This window comes from Lissotriton helveticus, chromosome 4_1, assembly GCF_964261635.1.
Source record: "Lissotriton helveticus chromosome 4_1, aLisHel1.1, whole genome shotgun sequence".
Lineage (NCBI taxonomy): Eukaryota > Metazoa > Chordata > Amphibia > Caudata > Salamandridae > Lissotriton > Lissotriton helveticus.
Window position 1 is genome coordinate 1,583,457,276 of NC_136063.1, and position 25,078 is coordinate 1,583,482,353.

At 48.1% G+C, this 25,078-nt stretch overlaps 1 protein-coding gene across 2 annotated transcripts in view; it reads right to left on the reverse strand.

Annotated features, from left to right (window-relative positions):
* The window catches only part of SUGCT (succinyl-CoA:glutarate-CoA transferase), a 3,526,579-nt gene that overhangs the window by 3,000,631 nt on the left and 500,870 nt on the right, over window positions 1-25,078 (reverse strand). For both annotated transcript variants that reach the window (XM_078688200.1, XM_078688201.1), the window contains exon 7: window positions 14,912-15,003. In XM_078688200.1, coding sequence (XP_078544326.1) covers window positions 14,912-15,003 — 92 coding nt within the window. The remainder of the gene's footprint in view (window positions 1-14,911; window positions 15,004-25,078) is intronic.

Sequence of the window (25,078 nt, forward strand, 5' to 3'; positions counted from 1 at the left end):
TCCCAAATATTTAGAAGAACTTTGGAAAGATTAAAATGACATGTTTAGATTGTGGCAAATTAATTTCATGTGGACAGATGAGTGTTACTCTAATAAATACAGCATATGAACATCATCATAGTCGATGGTTGGTAGAGACATTTTGACTATATCCTGGACCTGCCCGTCCTCGCCCAAAATGGCGCCGGAATAAATGTGACTCGTAACTCCTTGTTGTGTACTGGTTGCAGAACCTTGAAATCACGAGATACGTATGCAGTTTTGAAGCACATGGCGGGCGGGGACGAGAATTGATTGATAATTTCGACATCCCTATTGATATTAAGTTCTGATGTGTTATTGATTACTGTACTATTGAAAGTTCGAATTAACGTCACCCATGGTACTTGCCCGCAAATGTATATCTAGATAATTTTATTGTAACTGGCCCTGTCGTATTTTAATTATAAAATGTACGTCCACCGATTCCGTAACTGTTAGAAACCTTAGTTCTTGCAACCTAATGGCCCGCCCGTTACGTTCCTCTACAGTGTAAATGTCTACTCATCATATACGATTACAGTTTGCTCCGTGGCCGGCCCACGTGGTTATAGGCTCGTATTTGTATAATGAAATTTTCACAATAAAGGTTTTTAAAAGAAAACATGGTAGTAGTATATACATTGGTAAAGTTTTTAATAATAGTCACTGTTTTAGAATCATTAAAAGGCAAGTGAAATAAAGCAGACCAATTACATGAAGGGTAAAAGGTATAATACGAAGGAACGCAGTAAAGATAAATGGTCAAGGGCTGTTGTGTTTTCTACTCCTGCAACATAAAGTGATCGATAAGAATCTCATATTCAGGCGTATCGGCGACTAAGACAGCAGGTCGACCCTCTTTTGCTCAACGGCTCCGTCATGGGACGAAGAAACGCTCTTTTTCTCGAAAAAAGAATATATTTTACTTGCAGGACAGTTGTAAATTTTCCGGGAAAGTACATTAGCCTGGAACATTATAACATATATTTAAGAAAAAATAATGTTCGGAAGTAATAAAAAGCGTAATTTTTAGGTCATATGACCAAGCCTTTCATCATTAGAATAAGAAAAGTAAAATGAACCAATGAAAAGTTTTATTAACAAGTCACATGACTTGTTATGCTTACGTTACGCGCTGCGCGCCCCGGATGACTTCCGGATGCGCTAACGCGGCGCGTCATATGACGCATTACGCGACAACGCAGGTCCAGAATATAGTCAAAATGTCTCCACCAACCAGCGGTCGGAACACAACCCCTTTCAGCAGGCTAAATAGTTCTGTTAAATGACAACAGAAGGGACAGGCAACAAGAACCATCAGTCAAAGAGGGGAGGGCTAGTTCTTCTCTACCGGGTTACATTGGGGCGCTACCGGAACTGATCGAATTGGTAGTCTACAGTGTTTCTGGATGTTTCAGACTGAAGCTGGGGTTAGCATGAGAGTAGCACCATTTCGTAGCTCCGTCGTGGCCATTCCGCAACCAATCATGGCAGCCGCTCTTTATCGTTATTTTGGGCGGGGTGGGTGGCGGAGCCGAGCTGTTTTGCAGCCATCATTGTGTGGAGTTCAGTTCATCTCACTAGTTTTGTATTTGTCATGAGGGGTTGTTCCTAATGTTTCTATTTTAGCGAGGTCAAAAAGAGATCCCATTAGTGGCCTACTGATTTTGCTCGATTCCTTTTCTTTTTTTTTTACACGATTTTTCGTTATCTGCAAAGACTAAACAGAGTATTGCGACTCTGTGTTTGTTTGTAAATAGAGAATGAACCAAAGAGAACCAATTCTAAAACAGTAAATACTTGGATAACAATCAATCAAATGGAGAGAGAAGCAGGCATGACGTATTACAACGGGGGCAAAGGCCTGCGTTAACTACCCTTCACTATGTGCAAAGAGAGAGTACTCCTAATAGAAATGAGGGGGGGGGGGCACCATTCAAAGCAGATCAGTGTGCATAAACACGAAAATGTTTTCACTTACCACGTACTTGACATTCGACAGCTTATGATATTTGCTATTAAAAAACCATTGAAATTCACTGAAAAAACCATAGGTTATAAACCATATATAGTTAGGAATTAGCATTTACAAAACCTTGAAAATTCACTGAAAAAACCATAGGTTATAGACCATATATAGTTAGGAATTAGCATTTAAAAAACCTTATTTTACTCACACAAAACCATTGAAATTCCATATATAGTTAGTTGCACTAACTATATATCGCGAACCCGCAATCCACTGCTGATGATGTCACATATTACATCATTCATGACATGGTCAGTGACATCACTGATGACATCACTGATGACATCTCAAATGACATCACTGATGACATCACTGATGACATCTCAAATGACATCACTGATAACATCTCAAATGACATCACTGATGACATCTCAAATGACATCACTGATGACATCACTGATGACATCTCATTTGACATCAATGACCACATCACTGATGATATCATTCATGTGACAATACAATGCATCTCCTCACACTTTAATATAACCTCTGTTACACCCAGTGTTAAATACAGAGTATAATTTTTGAAACCATTGACACACCAATACTAGTTACTACATACGCACTCAGTGATTCCTATGTTTACACACACATTCACTCATTTACCCATACAATCATTCATACATACAATCACTCATCTTTACAACACTATCATATGCACTCATACACCTATACAGACTCTCACACTCTGTCACTCATCCATGGAGTTACTCACACACCTAGTCAGTCCTGTAAATAATCAATCACACTTCCATTTTCTAATCTATACAGTTAAACATAGAGCACCTTACATTTTGAAACATATACTAACACATACTTACTCTCTTATACAATCATTGATACAAGTACACATTGATCTGCACAGAGTCACACACCTCCCAGCCAGCCACACACACACTCAGTCTCCCATACAAATACTTGGGCAATCAATCAATAACCCATATAGTTACTCATATAGCTACTGACCAACACATGCAGCAGTTTACAGAACAACAGACATAATGATGCACAAATTAAGACAGTTTAGTCACTAACCCATGCACTCAGTGAGACACATTTAATCACTCACTCATACAGTCAGTCACGCACCTACTAAATCCTTCATCCAGACACTTCTACATCTACTCATTCTTCAATATGTAAAACATATTTAAACTTTTCAGAAACACACAGTCACTGGATGATGTCATCAGTGATGTCATTTGAGATGTCATCAGTGATGTCATCAGTGATGTCACTGACCATGTCATGAATGATGTAATATGTGACATCATCAGCAGTGGATTGCGGGTGCGCGATATATAGTTAGTGCAACTAACTATATATGGAATTTCAATGGTTTTGTGTGAGTAAAATAAGGTTTTTTAAATGCTAATTCCTAACTATATATGGTCTATAACCTATGGTTTTTTCAGTGAATTTTCAAGGTTTTGTAAATGCTAATTCCTAACTATATATGGTCTATAACCTATGGTTTTTTCAGTGAATATATATATATACACACATATATATATATATATATATATTATTTTTTACATATTACTTAAATTTGTGAATCGGCTGCAAAATGCCAAATTCTCTATTAGTGAAAGTGAAAAGAAGGCATAGTCCTTTCCATTTGTATTCCTTGAATATTCCCATTTTAGATGTTTTTGGAACAACTCATAAAGGCATGCAAGGGTATGTCAAAGAGTGCTACTTAACCCACCAAAATTCCTTTGTGAATAGACCTCATAGTATTTAATGCAAAAAGAACAACTGATGGACAGAATTTACCCTGGTATAGAGAGCTGGACCTAAATCCATCGTTGATTTGCTCCCCATGTCATTCCAGTTTAAATCAGCCAAATGCAAATCAGTCTTGACACTGCTCCCCATGGGAACAGTCCAGCCCAAACTGCCAGGCCAGGTCCTCCCTGGACTGGAAACAAGCACCCTGGGTCCGGTTATGGGATTTCACCCCTCATCAGCCAGGCTAGCATGACTCCAGTGACATGGAGAGCATAAGACCCACGTCTCGGCATACCCTTCCTAGTCAGGGTGATAAAGGCTGAAAGAACAACTGATGGACAGAATGTTGAACAATGTCAAACATTCACCCAGAACAGAGACCTGGGCCTAAATCCATTGTTGTTTTTGTCCCCATGCCATTCCATACTAAATCCAGCCATATTCACATGAGTTTTAACCCTGCTCCCCATGGGAACAGTCTAGCCCAAATTGTCCTCCTTGGACTGGAGACAAGCATCCTATGACAGGTTTTGGAGTTTCACCCCTCATCAGCCAGGCAAGCTTGACTCAAGTGGCAGGGCGAGCACGGGACCCACGTCTGGGCGTACCCGTCCAACTCGGGGTGAAAAATGCAAAAAGTGATGGACAGAATGTTGAACAATGTCAAACATTTACCCAGTACAGAGATCTAGGCCTAAATCCATCTATTTATTGCTCCCCATGCCATTCCAGTTTAAACCCAGCCATATGCTAATCAGTCTTGACCCTGCTTCGCATGGGACCAGTCCAGTCGAAAGTGCCTGGCCAGGTCCTCCCCGGACTGGAAACAAGCATCCTGGGACCAGTTTCAGGGTTTCACCCCTCATAAGGCAGGCTAGTTTGACTCCAGTGGCTTGGAGACCACAGGAACCTGTCCCACTCGGGGTGACTAATGCAAAAAGAACAACTGATGGACATTACAGAATTCCGTCCAGCATTCATTCCATCATTTGTTCCTTTTGCTTTTGTCGTCCTAGGTAGGAAGGGTATGCCCAGACGTGGGTCCCGTGCTCACTGCGCCACTAGATTCAAGCTTTCCTGGCTGATATGGGGTAATGCCCCAAAACTGGTCCCAGCATACTACTTACCAGACAAGGGAAGACCTGGCTTGGCAGTTCCCAGGAGGAGCAGGTTGAAGACTGATTTGCATATGGCTGGGTCCAAACTGGGGTGGTTGTTGAGCAAAAGAACGATGGATTAAACTCAGATCTTTGTGAATGGCAGTGAATGTGTTTATTGTTCAGCATTCCATCCACCATTTGTTCCTTTTGCTTTTGTTGCCAGTGAAGGCTCCTCCGCTAGGGTGGAGGATCGTTGCCCCGCAGCTATCAGCAGTGGAAATAACGGAAAAATAAAATGATAATAACTCATTGTTATTATAATTATATTTGTTCCTGCAGCGCCGTCTTTGCAGGGTGGGGCAGGTGGGACTGTCCTGCACTCAGAGCAGGGCGTGGGGTGGTGGGCACATTGTAAGTGTGCAATTACTAATTGGCCGGCCCTATTGGGCTGGCCAAACAGTCATGCATACTTTTTATGTTCTAAAAACAAGGAGAGGGAATACCCAGTTATTTGTGACAGTGTCTGTCTCGCCTGTATCTGAGACAAGAGAGTGTAATGCACCCAGGTAAATCGGTGCTTGCTTCACAATTTTATCTGCGATTGTGTGAAAAATGTAACTATTTATATGTATAGGGGCCTCACCCAGAGGTACCACCTGTGGCATGCTTCATCATTGGACCTTCACCGAGATACTGAACATGAATGGATGGGCTCAACATGTTTGTAAGTGGAGCTCTTTGAGTGGTAGCAGTGAGTGAAGGGAGGGTTGAGTGAGTTAAAATAGCCTTTGAGGGGCGTGGCCAAGATGGCGGAGTAGACGGACGTGTCTCCGTGAGGCTCCGTGCTCCTTCACCTGGCCAAATCTAGCCTCAGTGTCCCCACAAAGTAATATTTTTGGTCCCTGAAGGTGCGGTAGGGGAATGCTACATTGCAGAACGACTCCAGAGCCACTGCGAGTCTGAGCTCGGCTGATCTCGCCTGGGGTGCCCTCGACGCCAGGAGCTGCACTTGTCACCCGCTCGGTGGTGGCAGAGGAGTGGACTGCGAGCGGCACAGAAGAGGCCTCCCATGGGCGGGAGGAATCCCCCGCCGGACAAACGCTGAGCATTGGAGGGGGCCGCGGCGGAGGGTTTGAGGCTGGCCCCATCAGCACCCTACGGGAGTTCCAGGAAGAGCCCCCTGCGGCCCGGCGCCATTGAACTCGGGCCGGGGCTGTGAGGCCGTGCCACGTGGGTGGAAGCTGGCCCGCTGGGCCGTTGATCGGGACTGCCTCTGTCGCCAGGTGCTTAAGCGGAATGGAGGTGAGGAGTGGACATGAGGTGTGACTGGCGCGGACGACCACAAACCAAAGGGGCGGCACCGGTTGCTTGGCGGGAGACCTGAGGAGGCCAGGGAGGCCGCCCGTTGCACCGCGCCGAGAGCGTGATAATTGAGGCCGAGGCTGCGGGCCTGGCCTCGGGCGATAGACTGTAGATCCCGGGGAGCACAGACGAGGCCCTTGCTGCAGGTACGGGTCGCACATTGTGGGAGGCCATCAGGACAAGAAAGCGCACCATCCGAAGCCCCTGATCAAGTGAGGGTGCGGAGCCCGGCACCGGGGTTGAGACGGGCAAAGGGGTGGCTGAGATCAGGTGTTTGACCGCCCCGCCCTGTCCCTAACAGAGAGGACACCGTAAATCAGGAGAGGTCAGCGCTGACAGTGCAGAATACGGCGGAGAGCCTGGTCCCGCGCCACAGGAGTGGATTTGAGGCCGGGCGGTTGGGCGGGTGGAGCAGGAGTGGGGGGCGCCCTCTGAGGCCCTGGGGTCGGACTCATCGCTCCTACCACAGCGCTACACCTGAAGCCGCAGCATCCTAAACCACCAAGAGGGTGGCCATCGGGTGGAGAAGCATGGCTAGAGGGCCCTTACCCAGCACGCTACAGACTACAGGTTCCAAGAGCGGCACAGCGTGTCAGCGGTTTGGCCCTAAAAGCGACAGCAACGGCCAGGCCCTTCCCGCAGTAGCCACATAGGAGCGGGGAGTCTTGTCGCTCACACTTCCCAGGTGGTTCGCCGCTCCCCCTCGCCCTGCACCGGAGCCTTCCTCTAGCGCTCCAGTCGGACCTAAGTGGACTACGCAACTGATTGAATTGAGGGCCGAAGTGGGTGGATAGGACCCCCTCGTGCCCACTGGGGGCTTCCGCCGCCATGCGCCAGGGCTCTCGGGCGTGCAGAACTGAATTCCATCATGGCATTGACACGCAAGAAAAAGGGGAGCGCACCCTCACAGACATGCTTCTAATAGGACCTAGTAGAGGGGAAAAAGGGCCCCCCTCCCTACAGCAATCCAAACAGGTGACGGACAATGTGGAGGGTAAGGTGCCGATCACTGGCGTTTCTGGAGTCATTGTTCAACTCCCTCAGAGCGGACTTCCAAACACTTAAACAAGAGGTAGGGGGTGAGGTGAGGGAGATACGTCGCGATGTAGACGGCCTGGCAGAGCGCGTGGCCGTATGGAGGACAATGACCACACAAGGAGTGAGGAAATTAACCGCGAATAGCAAGAGCTCATTTGCCTCAAAGAGCAACAGGTGGACCTACAAGCACATGCTTGATACCTAGAAAATAGGTCACAAAAAAATAACATACGTGTCCGGGGGGTTCCACCCTCCGCCGAGGGAGCAGATGTTACGCACTACCTCCATGGACTTTTCAGGGATATCCTGGGAGTGGGTCCGGAGCGCGACATTCGGATCGACCGGGTGCATAGAGTGGACCCACCTCGGCGGGCCTCTGCCCCCCCACCCGATATCCTCGCTTTTCTCCCAGACTATCCACTCAAGGAAAAGATCCTCAAGGAAGCCAGACTGAAACAACCTCTACAATATCAAGGATACTCATTGGCACTCTACCAAGACCTCTCCTCTATAAAGCTCCAGAAACGGAAGGCGTTCCAAGTAGCTACATCCTTCTTAAGAGACAAAGGGGTGAGGTACTCCCGGGGCCACCCCTTTAGACTGATCTTTAAGTGGAATGGAACGATGCACCAGATGAGAACCCTTCGGGACACCTGCGACGTCCTGGGCCTGGATCAAGCGGAGCCTGACGACTCGCCACCCCAGTCCCAACAACCTAGTAGCGATGGTTAGCGATGGTGCGCAGACGATGATCCCCAGTGGTGGCTAAGCTGAAGCCGGACTTGACAACCCTTTCCCACAAACAGGCGGCGGCGGTGGAGGATGTCTCCAGGGATACTTCACCTGTAGCCTCACTAGTTATTCGATGGGGGACACATGTGTTGTATATCATAGCTGGCTGGGGGGGAGGGGGCAGGGGCCGAACGACACTGTGGCTGCACGCTCCTACAGGTAACCTCACCACATGCCAGTGTCGCGGACTGACAGGCATTGGAATTTGACTGTTCTTGGGGAATGTCCAGTTGGGTTTGGGGGGTAGGGGGGATTGCTTGGTTTGGGGGGAAGGGGTGGTGGGCTGTTGGGGCTGGGTGTTGGGGAGGGTGGGTCAGGTGGGGAGGGTGGAAGGGAGGAGGGTGGATTCGGAGTGGCGGGTTGAGGGGGGTTGGGCAAGGAGGGAGCGTTCCAGTGGGTCGCACTACAGGGGGGTACAGGCAAGGCAGTGGGGGTTTTCAGCTCCCCAGAGCATCTGCGTAGCCCAATACAGATCCAACCATGGTTGATGATGTCTTGAAAGTTCCCACCCTGAACGTGAAGGGTCTTAACAACCCTATAAAACAGAGGGCCGTCCTATTTTTCCTGGAGAATTCGGGGGCTCAGATTTGCCAGCTGCAAGAAACGCACCTGCTCTCCAGGGACTGGCATCGCATGCGCTCCAGGGCTTTCCCCCTGCAATACTTCTCTTCCACTGCGGACAAAAAGGCTGGAGTAGCTATTCTCTTTGCTAAACACTTCAAGGGCCAAGTGGGTGACAAGATTGCCGAAATTAAGGGCAGGCTCCTAGCGTACAATGTTCAGGTGGGACGCAGGTCCGTGGCTATAGGGTCAATGTATGCTCCCAACACCAAACAGGAAGCTTTCTTCACTGGGGCCCTGGCTGATGTCCTTACTTTTCAATCGAGATACACATTAGTGGGTGGCGATATTAATTTGTTGATGGACCAGGACAGGGACAGGTCAGGCCACCCCTTTGGCGCCACCGGGGCAATCTCACAGGAGGGTAAACAGTGGTTGGCTAGCAGAGGCTTTTTAGATCCATGGCAGGAGGTGCATCCCAATTCCACGGAGTACACATTCTACTCTCATGTGCACCACACCGACGCTGGATTGGATCACTTTCTAGGGTGCCCGGCCTGGCTGCCTCAGTAACGACCACAGACATTATCCCGGTTGCACTCTCCGACCACGACGCGGTCACACTTCATTTGTCGGTCCCCCGCACGAAATCACACAATGGCAGGTGGCGCTTACGGGAGGCCTTGTTACAGCGCAAAGGGGTCACGCAGCAACTACACAAAAGTATCACGGATTACTTGAGCCTTAATGACAACGCAGATGTACCAGTGACAGCGGTTTGGGGGGCACTCAAGGCCGTGGTGCGCGGAGACCTCATAGCAATAGCGGCGGCTGAAGCTCAGGAACGTAAGGATAGAAGGCAGGCTCTATCGCCGCAGGTGTTGGAATTAGAACGGGTACACAGCCGAACAGGGGCCCCTAGGATTTGGCGACAGCTAAAGGCAGCTAGGGCACAGCTTGCGAGCCTAGATCTCGATTGCGCAGAATATGCAGCCTTACGCTTACGGCACACATATTATGTGGGAGGTGATAAAACGGGGCACCTGCTGGCCAGTAAACTTAGGGCTTGGGTCCAAAGATCTAAGATTCCCGCTATTCAGGGCCGGGGGGCAGACGCTTCATGAGGACGAGCAGATAGTGGACGCGTTCCAGGCATTCTATGCCCGCTTTACGCCGCGGACCCGGCTTTAGATCCAGAGGGAGGAGATACCTACCTTAGCGAGGCATGGGTTACGGCATTTAACAGGGCTAGTGCGCTTTTCCTAGATACCCCGATATGGACGGAGGAAGTGGTATCGGCGATAGCACGCCCCAAGCCTCTGAAAGCACCAGGGCCCGATGGCTTCTCTGCCGGCTTTTATAAAGCTTTCTGCCCACTGCTGGCGCCTGTTCTCACCAAGCTGTTTGACTCCTTCCAGGGGCCAGGTTCCATCCCATCTGACATGCTAGCTGCGGATATTATTGTACTGCCCAAACCCGGCAAGGACACCTCACAGTGTGCCGCATACCAGCCCGTTTCCTTGCTCAAACTGGATCTCAAAATCTTCACGGGGATTCTGGCGGCAAGGCTTGGACCATGCCTGCCAGGCATCATAGAGCCCGACCAATCGGGTTTCATTCCCAACAGGCAGTGCAGCGACAATACTAAGCGTCTCCTGCATGTTATAGATAAACGCCCACTTTAATGATTTGGAGGCAGCCCTCTTATCGGTCGATGCCGAGAAGGCGTTTGACAGGGTGGACTGAGGATACCTGGACAAGACTTTGGCGCGTTTTGGCATTGGGGAGCATTTCCGGGCATGGGTCGCTAGATGCTACGATGCAACCCAGGCGACAATTTGGGTTAATAGCATTGGCTCTCAGCGTTTTGATATCCGGCGAGGCACTAGGCAGGGGTGCCCGCTTTCACCCCTATTGTTTGCGCTTTACATAGAACCATTTGCGCAAAAAATTTGTGACAACCCGGATATCATTGGCATCACATTTGGGGGTGAACCACAAACCATTAGCCTATATGCAGACGACATACTAGCGGCGGTAGACAACCCCACGCACTCTGTGCCAGCTTTCCTAGCTGAAATGGAGACCTTTGGGAAGGTCTTGGGGTTCAAAATGAATATAGGAAAACCCTTGATTCTTCCACTAGGCCGTAACGCCCGTAGGTGCGCTGGCGGTCTGCGGCAGTTTGGGGGACTCTCCTCCCACATGTCTTTGCCGTACTTGGGGATCACCCTGACTCCCAGCACAACACAGACGGTTGATCAAAACTACGCAGCACTATTTCCTCAAATTCAGGGGGACCTAAGGAGATAGCGGCAACAACCACTATCCTGGTTGGGGCGCGTGGCAGCGATTAAAATGTCCCTGCTACCCAAGGTCCTCTACGTGTTCCAAACCATTCTAGTGACTCCACCGATTGGGATGCTTCAGAAAATGCAGGACGCAATACGGCAGTGCGTTTGGGCGGGAAAGCACCCACAGCTCCGCAGAGACTAGACAGGCTCTTGTAGAAGGCGGCTTGGGCATCCCTGACCTTTTTAGATACTTCCAAGCGACGCAGCTTCGTTACCTCCTGGAATGGAATCGTCCAGAGTCAAAAAAGAGGTGGCTTTTCCAAGACAGAGCGATGCCCCAAATGTCACTGTGGAAGGTCCCCTTTTTGCAACGCTCAGACAGACCGTCTTATCTCAAGAAGTCGCCTATTACCCGTTCGTTACTCAAGGTGTGGGACGCGGTAGCGATCAGCAGGGGCCTCACTACTTTCCCTTCACCTATTACGCCATTATTTGATAACCCGGCGATCCCCCCGGGATAGTCCCTCGAGCGTTTAGCTAGTGGAGAACTTCGGAATGCAAGTCGGCTGGTCACCTGTTTGACTTGGGCGGCTTTATCCAGTTTGATACCCTGAAGGAGATGTACACTCTGATAATACCGCATCGATTTCAATACTTCCAGGTTCGTCACTAGCTAACACAACGAGACATGCTTCCTATGGCGAGTCGGCGCCTCACAGCATATGAGAAATGGCTCATCATGAAAAAGACCGACAGACAAGTGATTACAGACCTCTATAAAATGCTAAGCCCGCCCCAGTCTATCTCGCACTCTGCTGGTCAGAAGCGCTAGGAGTCGGAGCTTGGAAGAACCTTTACAGATAAAGAGTGGCACGACATTTACCATAGAGCCCACCACACCGCTAGGAACGTGGCAAGTAGGGAGTCAGGAGTTAAGATTGCATGCTACTGGTACTTGACACCGTCTTGGCTGCATCAGGGTAATCCGAAACGCAGTTTCACATGCTGGAGGGGGTGGGGCAAGGTGGGGACACTGACTCACTTGTTTTGGGAATGTGAGGAGGTAACGGACTATTGGAAAGAAGTACTAAACAACATTGACACCCACTTTGAGACGGATATTCCCCGTTTTCCTGCCTACACACTACTAGGCCTCCCAAACGCCTTGACATTTCCACTTAAATCGAATAGGGGCGAGAAATGGGGTTGGCAGTGGGGGCGGCGGCACATCATATCCTCTCGCTCTGGGGCAAAACGAGGAAACCTACACACACGGGCTGGCTCCACAGGCTCTGGTATATATTGGCCATGGAGCGGATTCAGGCGACCCTCACTCAAACCACTGACTGCTTTACCACCATATGGCAACCCTTCCTTGCATTAAAAGCTGGGGAATTCAATGAACTTATATGCCCGAAATACCTCAGGTTGCTGCGGCTCACTGATGAGTCTGCCAGGAGGGCCAGCTCCCCAAGTTAGAGCCCACATAGGCGAGATACCTGATCAACACCAGGAGGAAAGAAGCGACACACCGAAGTGGGGGGCGGAGGGGTTGAGGGGTCAGGAAGAGGGGGGGAGTTTGTTTGCTTATAGGGCAGTTGGACGCACCATTGGTCGAGGGATACCCGCTACTTACTCTCATGGACACATCATATCACCCAGCAGCCTACGCAGTTCTCTAATTGACGTTGGAGGGTGGTACAGCAATGGTATACAGGGTTACCTTCGGAGACCATGTTTGTTATATTGTACTGTGTTTGATGCATCTAAAATCAATAAAATAAATTTAAACAAAAATACAATAGCCTTTGAATCCTTTGTAACAAACTTAATATTATGGGATATAGGGCATGGTTAAAATAGATCAGTGTGATGCTTTTAGGAATTAATGTTCGCAGGCATCTGATAGGTCAACATGTTTCAGCCTTTCTATAGCCAGTGATGGGTCAGTAGGCTTTCCTGAGGACCTCGTTTTTACCCTGCTTTTCTGATTGCTAATTTTCTGTGCAATTAAATAGTAAAAAACATGCACGTAACCATATAGACCATATTTATAGGAATTTTCTTTTTATGGTTGTATACGACTTGTTTTTTTCATCAGATATCATAGGGGTACCAGGGGAGGATGGACTCTGTAGTCACACATTCATCGAGAGTATGCGTCCGATCATGCTCGTAGTATCGCCCTGTGTCCCTGCACATTTATATATATAAATAGTTTCATTTTTCACACCATCGCAGAGAAAATTTACTGTCTGAGAAATTGTGAAGCAAGCACCGATTTACCTGGGTGCATTACGCTCACTTGTCTCATATACAGGCAAGACAGACACTGTCACAAATAACTGGGTCTCCCCTCTCCTTGTGTTTATTGCATAGTAAAATAGGGAAGCAGAGGGTATACCCTTACCATATACTCCTCACTCCGCTTCAGTGTATACAGAATACTTTGCATGTTCTCCACTTACAGCCTGGGAGGAGAACATGCCCAGACTGCTATTCCCTGGCTTAGCGCCGAACCACGGAACTCAGACCAATCACCTGCCACATTGCAGCATTGTAATTGGTATAGAGAGCCTGGATGTGCTTCCTGTTCCTGGATAGGAGGCACGCTGCAAGGAGACGGAGGAGAGACACGTTGACGATGGAGAAGAGAGGCTACGTGGAACTATGTTTATTTCCATCTTATCTACACCTCTATCCCCCCCAACCCGCCACCCCTGAACCATGCCAGTCGCCACTGTTTGTCTCCCTAAGTGGGAAGGGTATGCCAAAACGTGAGTATCGTGCTCACTGCACCACTGGATTCAAGCTAGCCTGGCTGATATGGGGTGATGCCCCAAAACTGGTCCCAGGATGCTTGTTTCCAGTCCAGAGAGGACCTGGCTTAGCAGTTCAGTCTGGACTGTTCCCATGAGGAGCAGAGTCAAGACTGATTTGCATATGCCTGGGTCCAAACTGGGGTGGCGTGGTGATCAAAAGAACGATGGATTAAACCATATCTTTGTGACTGGCAGTGAATGATTGCATTGTTTACCATTCAGTCTATCATTTGTTCCTTTTGCCTTTGTTGCCCTAAGTGGGAAAGGTATGCCCAAACGTGGGTCCCGTGCTCACTGTGCCCTCCGGATTCAAGCTAGACTGGCTGATATGAGGTGATGCCCTGAAACCGGTCCCAAGATGCTTATTTCCGGAGCAGGAATGACCTGGCTTGTCATTTTGGACTGGATTGTTCCCATGAGGAGCAGGGTCATGACTGATTTGCATACGGCTGGGTCCAAATTGGGGTGACATGGTGAGCAAAAGAAGGATGGATTAAACCCAGATCTTTGTGACTGGCGGTGAATATTTGTATTGTTCAGCATTCCATCCATCATTTGTTCCTTTTGCGATAGTCTTTAAGACACAGACAAGATAGCTGTTCTCAAAATACGACACAAAATTGTGGACAGCTGGTCATTCACAATAGGAATGCTTGGGATCCAGAGTAGCTCACAGACAAGAGGCAATAGTCCAATTGTCCCTGACACATGCAATCACCAAGGAGAAGAATACTCTGCAGAGAATGACAACGATATCCCCAAGTTTATATTGTACACCTCCCCCTCTTTATACACCCACCGCCGGTTTTCTTCCGCTCTGAGCTGTATTAAAGTTAGTCAGAGCACAAGGTGTTGAGTGGACTCATGGGGACTTTATTTGACATTTTTGGCATGGCTGTTTCACCTAATACCCCATAACTGAAAAATAACTGGTTTCACTTGCCGCCCGCCTTGTTAGTCACCCACACAATCATTGAGCTGGCAGTGATCGCATTACCAGTAAAATAAACATAATTACGAGTTGTTATTGTGTTTATTTTTATTTTTCTGCTTGAATATTTGATTGAGATTTTGCACACCTGTATGGCTCACAGCATCTAATGAAGCCCACATTTTTTTTTAATGATAACTGTTGCGCTCCACCAATAGTAGGATCTTTACCTGGGGTCCTGTAATGTGCATGAGGCCAGACATTGCTGCCGCGATGCTGTCATAACCCGCCCGCTGGAACATGGGGCCCGTCTGGCCATAACCTAAGGGGGAAAGAAACATGGTCACTGAGGCTGAAAGAACAGTGATGCATTCAAACACACAACTGACACGTGTTGTGCAAACAATAACACAATACCACTGTGGCACCTCTTTTTACTTTATGATCTATAGAAAGATGTCACGCTCTTCTACAGGGATATTCAAATAGCCTGAACCCCTACTGCGGAAGTTCATTCTGTGGCCTTAAACTTTGGTGCACCAAACAATATATCACAAAAGCTGCCACCACGTTTTTTCCTACTGTATGCGAACGAGACCGAGGCTCTTACTGTAAAATAAAACATTTCGTTTCTAAGCCATTCTGCTGCTTTCGGGATGACAAGGCCCCCAGCGTTTCACACACCCCCACCGGACTCTCTCACGAATCCCGACCCTCTCAACATATTTAGACCAGCCATGTGTTTCTCCTCCTCAAATCATCTTTTGGCTCCGGATAGGCAGAAAAGTAACTTCCCAAAAATATGCTGCTGAAATGTCAGCGGAGCGACCTCGAGGAGAAGCTGACACCGATGTCACGGGCGTGACAAATGCACAGGGAGTGATGCGGATTTCGTGATGGCTGCGGCACGGAGCAGGGAGTCTGTCGCCGTGCCAGGGAGGAGCGTATGCTCGCGCTGCCTGCCAAGTCATGCCTGAGGAGTCAACGATGGGAAGTGCTCCAGCGCCCTTTATGGTTCATCGAGGCTTGGAGAGAAAGGTGCGTCGGATCTATTGCACGGCGATACAAGATAAATTAATAACAGTCCTGATCTGATGTCACGATTTGAGCAGGTCCGTGATTCCGGAAGACAGCTCCACCCGCTATCCAGCAGTTAACCTCCACAGCCTGTGTGCACCCAGGGATGGCAGCTCAAATGTTGAAAACGCTCAACATAGCTGCTGAAAGCTTGTCAGCAACTTCAATTGCATGGATGCCAACAGCTAGAGGTGATGAAGTGGAGCTCGTGTATAGAGCTGGCTGGGATACAACAAAAAGGGTTTTTGCAATAGTTAAGTCTTACATTAGTAGAATTGCACAAGTTACTTAATTTCGAAAACCCGCTTTCGGGTGGATACTCAATCTAATTGCAGATTCCTCAACTTAAAATAATCCCAAGGCGCCAGACTGGATCCAGAAAACTTTGCACAGCAGTACTCCCACGGGCTGCTAGGTGGTGCCTTATTAATTCCACACTGCCTTGGAAGTGATGGAATGGAACCGCACTCTAGAGTCACCCCTTCGCTTGTGTCAATTTCTGTTTTTTTCCCTTTCCATGCCCTAAAACTCAGAGCATTAACAATTGTTGAATTGAATTGTTGAAAGAAGGAGAAAGGAGAAGAGTAAGAAATTGGGTTGTTAGTTGCTGGGGTGCGAACCCTGGTCAAGCAGCAGCCACAATCCTTGTCAGCTTGAGGCACAAGCCAACCCTAAATTAACCTGTGCTCAACACTCTGGTAGCTTGGCACAGAGCAGTCAGGCTTAACTTAGAAGCAATGTGTAAAGCATTTGTGCAACACTTCAAATAGTAATCAAAGTGAAAAACATCACACTAAAAGGATCTCACACCAATTTAGAAAAATAGAGTTGTTTTTAATAAATAAAACAAAAACAAAACAATACAAATCCAATCAGTAAAACAAGAGCTATTCAATTCTAAAGATGTGAGCAGAAATAGAATCAAAAAGCCCAAAGAGCCAATTGTGGATATCAAGTCGCTCTGGGCCAGGACAAAGTCACAAGTTCAGGCGGACTGCGATAGAGCATGGGCTGGCAAAAAGGACCCAGTCAGGCCTGTTGAACAAAGTTCATTAAATCTTCGTTTGCTAGCGTCTTGAGGTACCAGGCCAAGGATGGCTTAGGTAGCCAAAGTGATGGTTTAGCACCGAGATGCAGAGCTGCGATGCAAGGCCCTATTTCATTCTCGAGGATTCCATCGGCGAGGGCTTGCGATGCGAACTCCGGCGTATAGGATGAGTCTCACAGTGGAGGCGATGCGTTGGTTCCGAGGAGCTGTGAGGCTGCGATGCGGGAACCAGCATCGTCGTCGAGGCTGCCGTTGACGAGAGATGCAAGATACTGCAATGAGGAAAACTTCACACAGGCGGCGGATCAGATACGGTTGTGGGGTTGATGCACAGTCCTTTATGTAGGAAGAATCCTCGCAGCAGAGGTGCCGGGTTGGTTCTTATAGGTCCACAGATGGACTGGCAGAGCCTCTTCAGGCCCAATCACAACAGTCTAGGACTGGGGTGGTACCAATTGGCTGGGCAGACTCACAGATGGCAGTGTCCAGGTGCTGGGTTGGAGTTTGCTCTCTCTGAGACTAGTCAGGAGGCCAGCCAACTAGCCCTTGGAGTTACCTGGGGACCTAGGTTCAACAGATGCAGATCCAGTCCTTCTCACCTAGGCAAGAAGGCAGAAGACAGCAGGTCAGCACAGCAGAGCAGCAGAGTGGCAGTACTCTCAGCAGCAAAGCAGTCCTTCTTTCTGACAGAGTATCCACAGGTCCGAAAGTGTACTGAAGAGTTGGGGTCAAATATTTATACCTGTGCCCTACTTTGATTGGAGGAAGATTTTTCAGGTTCCCACCCTCCTTAGGTTCCAGGCATCTCCTTCCCTCCCGTCCTGGACCCAGCTTGTCTGGGGCCAGAGTAGTCTAGTGACAAGCCCTTTGTGAGAGTGCTCAGGCAGAGCCTTTGTGATGTGCAAGTGTGACAGGTGACAGCTCCTCCCCTTCGTTAACTCAAAGCGGCCCATCCTGCCAACATCTATCTTCCCTTTGTCTCACTGCCTGGGAGCAATACACAAAGACCACCTGCCAGCTAAACCTAGTCATGTGACCCAGGAACAGGCTGTAGGCACCAAATGGTTAGTACAAGAAAGTACCAACTTTCTGAAAGTGGCATTTTTAAAATTGTGATTAAAAATCCAACTTACCACTGAAGAGGGCTTTTATTACAATTCTTTAGACACCAAACTCAACCTAACTACCTGGTCCCAATTGGAAGATGCAGCTTATTAAATGTAATAAGGTAACATCAATGTTATCCTATGGGAGAGACAGCCTGGAATCTCTCCCCGAAAGAGCACCGGGTTCTTGCTGTAAGTTTCATTTGATTCCCTGAAACAAACCATGATCAGATCTCCTGTGCTCAGGGCTCCTGACTTCTCCAAGGATATGATTGTACAGCCAGATACCTCAGAGCATGGCATATAGGCAGTACTATCGCAACTTAATGAGGAGAGCCTAGACCCACCTGTAGCCTTCATTTCCAGGAGGTTACTCCCCAGGGAACAACGGTGGAGTGTTATACTGAATCAGATTGACCACAGGCCCCTCAGTTGGCTCATGCAAATGAGGGATGAGAATCCAAAATTGTTGAGGTGGTACATTTCCCTACAGGCTATTGACTTCAGGGTGGAACACAGGCCAGGGTTAGACCACTCCAATGTTGATGGTCTATCCAGGTAATTCTACCTTAGTGAAGAGAATTCCCTAGAGACTAGATAGCTCTCCCTACTTTCAGCTGGGGTGGACACATGTTAGACCGGTCAGGCTTAGGGTGGTCTTGCCTCAATCCTTTTGCTTTTTGCTTCCACGTTTTGCTGAATCTTTTTGCTGGCCTTAGGACTCTGAACACTTTACCACTACTAATCAGTGCTAAAGTGTATGCACTGCTTCCCTAAACATGTGTATAACTGGTGAATACCTGAGAATTTACTTGTAAGGTGGTATACCATTTACCCAGGGCCTATAAGTTAAATGCTACTAGTGAGCTTCAACACTGATTGTGCCACTCACAGAAGAAGTCTTTCAAACCTGTTGATGTCTGCCACTGCAGTGCATGTGTGTGAAATTTACTGCCACTTCAACTCAGCATTTAAAACTACTTGCCCAGGCCTGTCAAGTGTCACGCATCAGGCGTGACACTAACGCATTTCAGTGCGGTGTTCCCGCATCACCGCACTGAAATGCATTGTCACGCATGTCACTGACCACATGGCTGCCCACTTGACGCCAGGTGCTAGAGCGCGCCGGCGCTGACAGCCGTGTGTGCTCCCCGGGCCGCAACAGACTTCACTCAATACCAGCAGCTGAACAGTTATAGATCTGCTCTGCCTCTCTCCGACGCAGTGGTTATTACAATGTTACCGACTAACAATCTGTTTGGCTGCTGCTGAAATCCGGCTCACGTCCTCCTGGAACAGGAAGTGAGGTCGGTGACCAGAAACGGTGGGGCCGGCCAGCCTGGGGATTCGACTGGAGGAGTTGCAGCTGTGTCGTCCGGTCAGCGCTGCTGCTAGGCCTGCGCAAGAGGGGCAATCATTTATTAAAATCCGGCCCGGCCGTATTGTCAAACCGGCGGGATGCCGACACAGCATGATCGACCACCTGCTGGCAGTCACAATTGGGGTCAGTCAGCACAGCCGCCGCATGAAGACTAGGCACAGCGGGGGAGACTGCACGCAGTGCTGCACAGCCGTGTGGCTCAGTCACGGTCTGTTGAGGCCGCCGGAACCCCTGTGGGCACAATGGCTGAGCACGTGGTGACTCGCACCAACACCACAGCAGTATTGATCTTGTAGACCCGATGGACGGAGACCACCGGCGCCACCGGCCAGGCTGCTGAATTTGAACCACACCAGCCCGGGCCGTCAGAGTGGTTCAGCAGCAGAGTCCCGTCGTCAGAGTCCTGTGAAGCAGATAAGGAGTCAGGACAGCTGATCGGTCTGGATGAGTCTATTGCTGGAGGCGGACCGGGCGGCAAACTCGCATTACCACGTCCCGCGGTGACTCAAGGCCTGAGCTTGCCTGCAGCAGGCCTTGCAGATCAGAGTCGCTGCCTTTAATTATGGAGCGCTGCACCAAAATAAAACGGCAGACATTGGTTAAGCGTGTTAACCATTCAGGGAGCCCAGCACCTAACCTGCTGCCCCTGAAGGTGTCTAGGCACTTGATCTCATAATGGTAAGACAACTTTTTTCTGAGTTGATATTGTGACGTATGTACTGAGATGTGCTAACTTCGAGGTTTGCGAGGGAAAGGTTGGTGTTTTTCCCGAATACAATTCCTGTACAGTGTACAGTGACTGTTTCCTAAATGAATTGAAAACAATTGAAAACAAAATCTGTATTATATTAGCTAGTCTGCTTTTCCATTTACAATCCTGAAGCACTGTAGTACTGAAATTCGTAACATGCATTAGTGTCGTTGAGCAACATAATTTAATTTAAAAAGTACTTCTTCTTAAATACATGTGCAAGAAACTATCTAAAACAGTGCCCGGTATATTTTATCGCCGCCGCCTAGGCAACAGCTGTAGCCCAACATCAGTCCATAGACCTGAATGTACCTGAACTAATTTTTCTCTTGAGTGCAGCTCTTTTATTCTCTCTCTGTGATTGACTGTCTGGCTGACAGCTCTTACCTATGTATGTGCTACAGTACATATATATAGCTTTCTCTGTGCTTAGGACTTATCTTCAACGATACAAATGAGGAATGTCATTTCTGAATGGCCATTAGTCTCTAGACACTTTACACATAACTTTTTCTGACGTTAATATTTGTTCCAGGATTTTGTGTTTAGGATTGTGAAGTCCTCATCTGGGGAACTGATAAAGAAGTGCTCCTCATCCCAAAACGTATGGTGGATTAATAAACAAAATATATGAAACTCCACAACCCTTTTGTTGCCTGTGTGAAACTTTAACCATTTCTCTTGGTCTGTCGGCGTCTGCCATACCTTTGCATTGTCTCATGAAGGGACATACTGTTTAACACACAACAGCATCCAGGCTGTAACCTATGGGTGCCTCAGCCTCACTCACCTGAGCATTGCACAATGCAGAGTGTTTGTGGCCACTGTCCAATCAGATAAAAAATGCACTAGGTTAGTTCCCTTCCATTTCTAGAGATTTGCAGCTGTTTTAAGATCTCCTTAGAATTTCTTGTTGTTCAAATGGATGTAATTTCTGATATTTATTGGCCTCTCTCATCTTCATTGCTTCATTTCGCTCGGTAAAAAGTGTCACTCATAGTCGTTGAAATGTCACTCATTATTACCGTGAAATTATGAAAATGTCACACATAGCAATCTGAAACCTTGGCAGCTATGCTTGCCAGACCTTAAACTATCCTTTTATTACACATCATCCCTAAGGTCGGCCCTAAGTAGCCCTCAGGGTAGGGTGCTATATAAGTCAAGGGTAGCACAGGTACTTTATGCTTTATGCTTTGGATTCTTATTTGACACCATTACGCTGACCGAATAGCATTCATTTCAGCCCTGCTACACCTTGCATCAGTATATTAGCGCGATTTATGCGTTTTTAAACTGTCTCTTGAAAACGCCGACGGAGGCTCATTTAGAAGGTTCCCAGCGTTTTCCTTTCTTTTTAACTTCACCAATGTTTTTTATTTTATTCAAATGTCACATATGTTGTTTTGATTGAAGAATATACCTTTGTGTTAGGCGTGATCCCCGTTCCACCACTGACTGTTCAGTTTGCTGTGGAGGGATAGATCGCCTTGTCAGGAAGTGTTTGTACCCACTTCCGGTTTATAATTCAGGTTAGCAGTCTAGCAGCTCACCTATTACGCTATAAAAACTTCTGATCCTCCCAGCTCGTGGATTCTTATTTGACACCATTACGCTGACCGAATAGCATTCATTTCAGCCCTGCTACACCTCGCATCAGCATATTAGCGCGATTTATGCGTTTTTAAACTGTCTCTTGAAAACGCCGACGGAGGCTCATTTAGAAGGCTCCCAGCGTTTTCCTTTCTTTTTAACTTCACCAATGTTTTTTACTTTATTCAAATGTCACATATGTTGTTTTGATTAAAGAATATACCTTTGTGTTAGGCGTGATCCCCGTTCCACCACTGACTGTTCAGTTTGCTGTGGAGGGATAGATCGCCTTGTCAGGAAGAGTTTGTACCCACTTCCAGTTTGTAATTCAGGTTAGCAGTCTAGCAGCTCACCTATCACGCTATAAATATCCACATGCCTCCCCTAACGCGCAGCGGACGCGCGCCTAAGGCAAGCCCGTCTGCACCCGTCGGCGCCTGGACCGCGCCTAGAGCCCCCCCTGGACTAACTGATCCACAGACCAAAGGCCCTACATTACGCTGTTCGTCACTACAGCTCAAACAATTAAACATTAATTCTATTCATCCTCAGTGCAAGGCGTTGCCGCTTGCCTCTTTCCTCCCTACTGCATCATTACTATGCCCTTATTGTCAGTTTTTCTCCCGACCTCCCTACCGTTATCTGCCTACACCCCCATTACCCCCAAGCCTTACTACAGAGCGGCGTTAATCAACGCTCGGTCCCTCCCCAAACACAGCCTAGAAATTATGGAGCTGATTTCGACACACAAGCTTGATATCCTCTTCATTACGGAAACATGGGGTGATCTTGCCTCAGGGCCGGATTTTTGTGCAGCCCTACCGGACGGTTTCCATGTTGCGAGGCAGGACAGGCTGTCGGGCAAAGGTGGCGGCCTAGCGATCATTTATAAATCCCCCTATCACATAAACACAGAATCAGTCTGCTCTATGGACTGTGAGGCCTTAACCTTTGCTATCTCCCTCAACAATAACCAATCTTTTAAAGGTACTCTAGTCTATTGTCCCCCAGGCCCACGCAATAGGTTCCTCGCAGCCCTCAATGATCTCATCAAAACATCTGCAGGTTTTTCGGACTATACCATACTGGGCGATTTAAATTTTTATCTTGAAGCCGCCAATGATAAGGATACCAACCAGCTAACCGCCGACTTGCATGCCAGAGGTCTACAACAGTTAGTAAAAGGCCCTACCCACTCAGCAGGCCATACTCTTGATGGGCTGTTTACCAATAACTCCTATGTCACACCCCCCACGGTCCTTCCACTGACATGGTCCGATCATGCGGCAGTCTTGTTCACTCTCAATTCGCTTCACCCTAATCCCCCCCAACACAGAGCGCACGCACCCAAGACCACTCGAGCATGGAATAGAATTGAGCCGCTAGTTCTATCCAACCTGCTGGCTAGCTCTCGCTATGAGAGGTCAGCAGACCCTTGCCTTCTTTCGGATAAGTATCTTAACTGGATACAAGATGCAGTTAATACGGTAGCCCCGATTAAGTCCATCTATCCTAATCGGAATACTCCTTCCGCCCAATGGCTCTCCGAGGACCTCAGACTCCAGAGGCAGTATTGTAGGAACCTCGAACGCCACTGGCGCAAACACTATGACACTCGCGAGAAAAACATCTACAAAGCGGCGCTAGCAAGCTATAAACGCTCCATAGTTATGCAAAAATGCGCATTCTATCAATCCCAAATCGAGTCCGCCTGCAACTCCGCAAAAAAACTGTATTAAGTAGTCAACTCTTTGGCTAATCCACCATCGTGCTCGGCTATAGAGCCTTCCCAGGAGCTATGTAATTCCGTAGCTAACTTCTTTTCCTCCAAAGTGATGAAAATATACTCTGCATTTACCACTCAGCATCATCCAGAGGATCCACCATCAGACCCCACACTGTCGACTCCGCGACCCACCTTTTCTAATTTCCACACAGTACCCATGGAGCAAATTGGCAAACTTGTCACTTCTATCAGATCAGGATCCCCTTTTGATCCGTGTCCACCCACCATACTTAAATCCATCAATGAGATTATCACACCCCCCCCTTACAGATATTTGCAATTCCATGTTCCAAACGGGTGTTTACCCAGATATTTGGAAGAAGGCAGTTATTAAGCCACTGTTAAAAAAAACCCTCCCTTGAGCCTCTTGACCCTGCTAGCTACAGGCCTATTGCATGCCTCCCTTTTCCTTCCAAACTATTCGAATCCATCATGAATAAGCAGCTTTCAGAATTTATTGACCAGGAATACCTCCTGGACGACACCCAATTTGGGTTTCGTAAGAGCCATGGCACAGAAACCGCACTTATAAAGGCTTCTGATGAAATCAGGGCTATCCTGGATCAGGGAGGTGCGGCAGTTCTCGTCCTGTTGGATCTGTCCGCTGCCTTTGACACGGTCGATCATTCCACCTTGATCGACCGTGTCGCGACCCTGGGGATCAACCATCTGGCAAAGGAGCTTATTGCATCCTTCCTGACTAACCGCACACAATCTGTGAAACTGGGTGAATACCACTCACCCATCTTCACCCTTCTGTGCGGAGTGCCCCAGGGATCATCACTAAGTCCGACGCTATTTAACATTTACGTGTCGGACTTGGCAAGGGTGATTAAACATCACGGACTGAGCCTCACCACCTATGTGGATGACACCCAGCTCGTGGTGGCAGTGCATAAGGACGAGCCAGCCGTGGCAGCTAGATTTCAAGAGGGGATGCTCGCCATCGGTTCCTGGATGGCGAGCAATTGCCTAAAGTTAAATTCGGACAAGACCGAGGTTATGACCTTTGGCAACCTCCTGCCAAGATGGTCCCCCACCTGGTGGCCAAGTGAGATAGGCCCCCCACCAGTCCCAGTTATCAAGGTCAGAAACCTCGGGGTAATGTTTGACGACAAGTTGTTGTTCAAACAACATGTGAATTTGGTGGTATCTGCCTCCTTTCACATGCTTAGGAAAATTAAGAAAATACTACCATATCTCCTGCCATCATCAGGAAAAACGCTGATCACCACTCTGGTTTTCTCCAAATTGGATTATGGAAATGCCCTGTTCCTCAATGCGCAGGAACAGGTTCTCCATAAACTACAATCAATTCAGAATGCAGCAGCGAGAGTCCTGCTTGGTATCCCTAAGCGCCAATCTATCTCAGCAGCTGTACGTCATTTGCATTGGCTAAGGGTCAGAAACAGGATCAAGTTCAAAGCGCTGTAACCTATAAGGCAATACACAACGTAGGACCACAGTTTCTGAGGAAAGCATTACATATCTATGCCCCCAGCAGATCACTACGATCATCCTCATCATCTCTTCTTGCCGTTCCCCGCACCAGAACCTGCACATGGGGAGACAGACGTTTTCTCGTGGCAGACCCCAAACTCTGGAATTCACTGCCTCTGCCCATCAGATGCAGTCCTACGCTCACCAGCTTCCGT